This window comes from Theobroma cacao, chromosome 9 (genome assembly GCF_000208745.1).
Source record: "Theobroma cacao cultivar B97-61/B2 chromosome 9, Criollo_cocoa_genome_V2, whole genome shotgun sequence".
NCBI lineage: Eukaryota > Viridiplantae > Streptophyta > Magnoliopsida > Malvales > Malvaceae > Theobroma > Theobroma cacao.
In genome coordinates, this window is record NC_030858.1 from 38,452,084 (window position 1) to 38,459,482 (window position 7,399).

General features: G+C 39.2%; 1 protein-coding gene across 3 annotated transcripts; it reads right to left on the reverse strand.

Annotated features, from left to right (window-relative positions):
* Positions 184-6,945, reverse strand: LOC18591094 (B3 domain-containing transcription repressor VAL1). 3 transcript variants are annotated; one of them, XM_018128122.1, is made up of 13 exons: positions 6,556-6,945; positions 6,249-6,386; positions 5,290-5,371; positions 5,099-5,215; positions 4,082-4,740; positions 3,854-3,950; positions 3,544-3,718; positions 3,193-3,266; positions 2,668-3,093; positions 2,499-2,548; positions 1,754-1,867; positions 1,560-1,627; positions 184-1,171 (listed from the first exon to the last, which is right to left on the reverse strand). In XM_018128122.1, the coding sequence occupies exons 2-13, from the start codon at positions 6,359-6,361 to the stop codon at positions 429-431; spliced, it is 2,718 nt and encodes a 905-aa protein (XP_017983611.1). In that variant the 5' UTR covers positions 6,362-6,386; positions 6,556-6,945; the 3' UTR covers positions 184-428. The 3 variants fall into 3 exon arrangements, with proteins under 3 accessions (XP_017983611.1, XP_007017086.2, XP_017983612.1); XM_007017024.2 differs by having other exon boundaries at positions 6,249-6,390; XM_018128123.1 differs by lacking the exon at positions 6,556-6,945 and having other exon boundaries at positions 5,099-5,193; positions 6,249-6,343.

The following is a 7,399-nucleotide window of genomic DNA, read 5'->3' on the forward strand; positions in this document are numbered from 1 at the left end:
AACGCAAGCAAGTGGAGTAACCCAATTGTCAAAAGTTGAATATATAGATTGTGTAATGTCGAAAAGCAATTAACCTACACCGACTAATTACTTAATTTTGTGTGAATTTTATTGCTTCTTTCTGTATTTGGGAAATTCATTTTGTCTCTATCCTTACATTTTTCCGAAATGAGAGAGAATTGATAAACCAAATCCCAGCCAGCAGCCTAGCATCGAGCAGTATAAATTACAACACAACCATAACAATTCCGCACATGTATATGGAAGGCGAGAGAGAGAATTTACTCGTTAAGGTAACAAATTAACAAGGAAATTACAGTGTGTGGAGGTGTGAGACAAACACCAACATATTAGAAACAGGCAAAACAAAATTATTATAATTGTAAAAAGGAGAAAAAAAAAAAAAGAGTCTAAATATGAGGACATTTTTACTGAAGACCATTTCTCTCCAAACTGGGCTCCTTATGCCCTTCATCACTTCTGTTGTCATGCTCCCATCCTACAGATGCAAGAAACTCTTCATCAGATAGGTGTCTCTCATTCTCTTTGTTAGCTTGTGATAGTGCATGGGAACCAAGGCTACCCTGTTGCTCACTTATTAGGCTTGGAAGCCCATTTTGCTTTATATAATTTTCCATCGGCATGCCAGCAGCTTGAACAAGACTCATCATATTCAATCCTTGTTCTTCAAGTTGCAGGTCTTCACGATTGGGGTGACAATTCAGGTCTATTTGTCCAGTACTGGTCTCAGCTACCTCAGCTTGAATTCTGCTGTGGCTTCCTTCATTCTCTGAATGATCAAGTCTTGTGTCATTCAGCTCCGATTCATCCTTGTGGCCATTATTATCTTTCTGGGAAATTTCTGCTTCACGTTCTGATTGACGTTTCTTCTTCCGCAGCATGAGTGTTTTAAACCGGCGCTTTACAGTCATGCACACATTACAGGTGCATGTAGGTTTGTGCTTTCCCTTCCCACTTGGAGGCTGAATGCACACAATGCAGGTACAGCCAGGGCGGTGTCGGGGATGTTTTGTTGTAGCTCCAATTGAAGACTCCCCCACATCACCCATTTTGTCTCCTAAAACTGCAGCACTAGCCAGAGCATCCAAGCCTGAAGGTTCACGTTCTGTGGCCAGCTTAGGACTTTCTAGAATTTTTCGCTTCTTCAAATCTGGGAAAAGGTAGACAGGGGGAGAAAGAAGTCAGGGAGTACTTTGAAATTTGAAAAGGACAAAACCATACATGCCAAAAAAAAATTCATGCCAAATGATGGAAAATTATGCAGCACTGTCAAATTCATGGATTTTTCACAGAATAGAACTCAACTGCAACTGGTAGCAATGGGTAGTTGTCAAACAACATATAATACAAAGATTTCCATCTGTCTACTTTGCTCAAATATGTGCAAAACTAATGAGCACTAGCACATACGACTAAAGGATCATTTATAACAAGCATTCAAGAACCATCTTCCTCTTGAAAGAACACCTGTTTTATTTTCCTAAAATCATCTTTAAAGCATAACGATCCACAAAACTATTGACAGAATGGTGTCCTACCTCTACCCACTCGAAGAAGATTCTCCAGTTCCTTTGGGCTAATCTCCTCTGATGCAGAACATGAACACCTAGGAGCACATCATTTGGAATCAGCGGAGCATAAACATCAAAACAAACTTTTCATCCCACAAGTAGATCCAATTGGTAGCAATCTTCAAAAAAAAAAAAATAACAAACAAAGAAAAATGTTGCACCTGCTTGAATCCCAAACATTATCTGAACATGTCCACTTTGGAGGGAGAAGAACATCAACGGGTAACCTTCGCCATTTGGAGCAATCATCGCACTGGGCCCATTGCTCCTGTCCCCTACAGAAAATCCTCATACCATTCAGAATTAGATGAATACTATTAGGAAAAAAAGAACTATATGAAGACGTTCTTTATCATATATGCAGCAATGTGAGATTTTAGTGTTCCAGCATTTATGAATCTATAATTCACGATAAACTAATATAATTCCTAGTGTAAGAACCACTTCCAACAATTTTCGAACAAAAACACATTAGCAAACTGAAAATTCAAAGTTCTCTTTAAAAGATGAACGCATGAGACATATTCAACAAGATAACAGATCAGAGAGTGGGCATGAAACCAAAGTTTTCCAAACTCATATTCTAGTTTTCCAAAATGAAAACTTAAAGGGCTTGACCACCCTCAAAAGGAAGCTTTTTAACATTGAAACTTTTTCAGCATTCACGACCAGGAAATAGCTCCGAAACTTAGAGCTCTTACAACAGACTCTAGAATGCCATAAGACATGTTCAAATAATGTTTTAGAGTTTAGACACCTTTGCCAGACACCCTAACATAATCTCACTAGCTCTACCAGGAACCAATGAGAAATATAGACAAATACTATCGCCACATATAACTTTGTCAATTGTCATTTTCCCATTACTCAAAGAAAATATAGAGAAATACATCATGTAAGTCTTACCCAGATGGTTGAGCTGCAAATATAGTTCTCTTTCCAAAAACAGGGGGTTCCTAAATAAAACAAACAGCATTGATCACACAGCTACCAATAAACCAGGTAAAATATGAATTTGCATTGGCACACCATCATGGCATCATTTCAACAAAGAAAAACAGTGACTGTTACATACATCATATTCTTCAAATTCATGGTCCTCAATAGTCACAATGCTAGGCTTGACACTTGGGGGTGGACGAAGCAAGTCCTGTGCTTCTTCCCACGTGAGCCTTAACTCCAAAGCATCCTCACTATGCATCAGCAACCTCTTACTTTTGGACCCAATATTTCTAGTCCTCTTCTTCTCTGCATTCACTGCTGGTTGCTGCACTGGATCCTCATTTGCTCCGTCTCCATGGTTCTCACCTCTACCCCAACTGATGGTTCCATCAGCCAAACTCAAATGTTCAGACAGAGAATTTACAAGAGGATCCTTTCCTGCTTTTGGGGTCTGAAAAAGACCAGAGTAAGCACTCACTGTAGACAAATTCTCAATGCCACCAGAATTGGAAGTTTCCCCAGAATGTGCACCATTAGGAAGGGAAGATGTTTGGCCTTCCTGTTTATTGGTACATGTTCATGTAAACTATAAGTTAGTTTAGAAAAGAAATCCAATCACGTTTGAACATGTTAGAGAATGTTTGCCATGATGCTTGACCTGTGTATCAGAGTTTGTCGCCTTCCGAAACCCCATAACAAGTTTACCTCCAGGATCTATTCGACTAAATGTTACTGCAATAAACGAGAAAAGTTTATACCATTACATAAGAGAAAGAAAACTAAAGGTCTGCAATACAAGTTGACTTCCCACTAGCATGATGTAGCAGAATATAGAAGAAAGCCATCAGATTATTAAGGAAAGAAATAACACCAATGCAGATATCTACATGAGAAACACCATTTTTTTTCAAAAAAAAATTATCGATACAGAATCAAATAAGATAGAAAAGCATACATATCAAGCAAAGTTATAAATTGTGTTCTCAGCAATAAAAGGAACAAAGCATACCAGTATCGCCTGCTCGTAATTGCATGGACTGAATACAAGGTGTTACACCCTCCAAGACATACATCCTACTATTGTTATTTGGCCAAAACCTGAACTGAAACGTCCATTCTTTCCCCTTTACATCTTGAATCCTTAGAGGAAGACCTTCTGATTGTGAAATGGGAGGAAAATACGCCTGCAATGATTTCTAGTTCACACAAATGCAATGCCAGGAAAAGATTGGAGAAAGGGTGGAGGCGAGGAAATTGTTAGGGAGGGTGGGGTGGGGGGGAGAGAAAAAGGCATGAAGGTGAGTATACGTCAAACTTACTTCAGCACATGCTTTTGGGAGCACTAATCGACCGATTCGACCAGCATCACTGGCACTGAGAACCTTCTCAAACAGTGGGACAATGGTAGATTTCAAACTTTAAATTTGCAAACTTAAGGTAAACAACACATTTGAATCAACAGACTTAACAACACTACATATATCACATAAACAGATATTATTCTAAGAAAAAAAAGTTTAGAAACTTAAGCTAACAATCATGGATACTCTCCTGATAGTTGCTGCAGCTCTTGGTCAGTAATCCTTGGCCAATACCGAGGAAGTAAATGATTCTTCCCCCGTCCCTCAACTGGTGGCCTTGCAATTCGCGCCTGGGGAACCATGCTTTTGTTTACTTCTGAACTTGTCGCTAGACCATTTTTTGAGGGTTTGGGTAATATTGGACGAGATCGCTGCCCTTGTTGAAAAGAGGACGACATTTTGCTCTGTTCTTTTCCCTCAGCAAGCCCACTGGAAAAAGGTAGAACAAAATTTGGATTCCCAGATGGTCCTCCCAAAGTCATACTCAAAGAAGGTTGTGAAAGTGAATCATGAATATCTCTAATGTCTAATGCTGGTCTAGCATTGTCTGTTTGCGCAAAGTTAGGTGGTCGAACATATGGTTGCATAGAGTTTGAAAAACCAGCACCCACTTCCCCAACGGAACACATGGCTTCCTCTCCTCTGTGTTGCCCAAGAGATGCATTTGGATCACCTCTTTGAGATTGAGGCAAGAGGTTGCATTCATTAGCCTCCATGATTTTGCACAATTGTGCAAGTGTTCTCTCATCAACATGATCACCAACTGCTTTACTTTCAACAGAACTGGATCCAGCATTATTCATTGGCATTGCACTAAATCCATTGGGAATTTCATCACCATGCGTCTGCATCACAGAAGGGAAAATAACAGTAGGAAGCAACAAGAATACAACCAGTCAAATGGTCTAAAGACCAAACTACTTAGTGTACCATTTCTACCGTTAAAAATATTGCCTCCTAGATCTTCCTTGCATGGAAGTCGCGTGCCACAACCGAGAGAATTAATACAAAGGAAGCAAAACAAAAAAGGCTAGCAGGAGAACTAAGTTAGTCTAAAGAAGCATCAACTCTTTCCCATGACCCTTGAACAAGGGTTCCTATAGGTGCGGATGGAATGGAAAAATCATGTTAACACCAAAAAATGACTTTATAATATGAAACCAGGTGACACAATCTTTCAGATGAGTGGGAAAAAAAGAGTACCTGAATTCTTCTAACTGAATGAAGTCGGGAGCTGTTTGCACAGCTGGTACACCCAACACCTCCATAATCTAGGAGTTCCAGCAGATACTTGGAGGCTATGCAACCACAATGAAGACGCTGCCATACCAGATTGAATTACTTAAAATGTTAAACAATTGAATATCGTTTGAACTTTTATAAGATCAGCTTACTTTGCCACATAAGCGACACTCCCTCCATCCAGATTCCTCCAAGTGGAATGTATCACAATAAACACTATCCTCATAGGCAGAGCTTAATCACAGGAGCCAGCAGACCGAGAAAAAAGTAAGAGAAAGCATTGAAAATCAATAGAATTAAAGAGTGAATACATGAACAAAACAACACTATCATCTTAAAATTAAAAACTTATTTAACAACAATTTCTCAGTTGAAGGTCGACAATCATGCACCAAATGCATAGCCTCTAAGAGAAGGGGAATTCCATGCAGCCCCCATCTTAGCAGCATCAGCACTTCACTTTAGATACATTGAAGGTGCATATTCAACTTCTTGTAAGAATGACTCAAAATTTATATTGTTTGAATAGTTAACCACAAACATCTTGTTGAAAACCAGATTAGCCGCAGAATATCCTTGGTGCTTATAGGGTCTATAAAGTTATATTTTTCCTTCGTTTTTGGCCTTTTAGTGGTGTGGTAGGGGAAGGGAGAAGCTAGTAGTTGCTTAGGAGTCCCATTAATTCCACTTGTGCAGTATAAATATATAAACATTAAGGGGATTGGAAAGAATAGCAAGTGCAATTTTTAGCAAAAGCACCTAGCTGATTTTTGTAATTAGTAGTAATACTTACCGATGGGCTGATTGGCCTTAAATGCTATGGTTGTGAATTGTTTTGCCTTTGTTTCATAATTACGCTAAATGTCCCAAAGACGAAGGGTAAAACCATAAAATGAAAAATTGTTAACTCGGGAGAGATACGTGGGAGCCAAAATCTCAATTTAGAGAAAGTAACAAAATAAATAAAAGGAAAAACACATAATAAAGCAATACGCATGATAAACCAAGCAGCAGTAGCAAGCAAAGCATTAAATTTAAATCCCAAAATCCCAAAATGTGGAATGCAAAATTGAATTGGTAACAAAAATGAAGGAGGAGAGAGCAGAAATACCCGCAACGGTAGCAGAGATGAGCAAAACCACCAGATCGCAGAGGCCATCCCTTCTTCCATTCATGGGTGCTAGCAGTTCCACACGAGGAATTCATGCAAATCTTGGACCCCATTCACCTCCAACTCAAATCGAGCTCTCTATCTAAACACAGCATCAAATCGAAATCAAATCCCTAACAATACACACCCCTTTCATCCTCATGTCTGATTATAATCTCATCAACGAAACATCCCCATGCACAACATCCAATTTTCAATATGAATAAAAAAAAAAGCACGATAATAACAATAAAACCGACCCACCAACCTTGTTCAAATCAGTCATTCAGATAAGCAACAAGGAATCACGAATCGCCCACTTCACTTGAAATGAAGGGGAAGGGAGAGGAAGTGAGTCAACCGGCAACTGAATGAGCTAATAGTACTGTAATAAAGAGAAAGAGAAGCTTAACGGCGGTGGCGAATATGTGGGCTTATCATGCCTTGGTAGAGTTACTACTACACATAAAAGAAAAAGGACCAAAAAACGTGTTTTGGTATCGAGGTTTATGTTTGCAGAGAGAGAAACGGAGAGAGTGCATGCAAAGCAAAAGCAAGAGGGCAAGTCAGCAACAGCCAACAGCGACAACAGATGCATAAAATGCATGCACGACACTTGAAGACACACCGCTTAGACTCAACCAAAGCCAAAAACTACCCCTCCTCTCTCTCTCTCTCTTCGATTCTTTTCTTTTTCGGACACTGATACGGTGACCCGGCCGTTTCCTGGGATTCTGTGACCTGTCTTTTGGATTTCAAGATCGGGGGCCTGTTTTTCCTTTACCTGTGGATGCACCCTTGTTCTGTCATACTTCTGACTCATGTACATGTGTACTTGACAAATACCCCCATCCCAACTTAAATGTTTTTCCTTTTCACCCTTTCAACTTGATTTTCTGTTGTGTTTTTTCCTTTTTCAAGGTTTATGTAAATCAAATCTCAAGGTATTAAATACCTATCTTTGTAATTATTTTACTCTTGTTTTAAGCAAACCCAAATAACAAATGAGAGTGACAGATTGACACAGTGAAAGTGGCCCTTTTTTTGCCCTTTTACTCCTATTGGATTAAAACAATTGTTTTCCTTTTACATTATTATTACATGACATACTT

Excerpts from the sequence above, each read along its gene's own strand:
- LOC18591094 (XM_018128122.1), bottom strand. The coding sequence starts at position 6,361 with ATGGGGTCCAAGATTTGCATGAATTCCTCGTGTGGAACTGCTAGCACC. Across the intron at positions 3,267-3,543 it reads ATTACGAGCAGGCGATACTG|TAACATTTAGTCGAATAGAT; the intron begins GTATGCTTTGTT and ends CGTTTATTGCAG. Across the intron at positions 1,868-2,498 it reads TTTGCAGCTCAACCATCTGG|GGGACAGGAGCAATGGGCCC; the intron begins GTAAGACTTACA and ends GATTTTCTGTAG.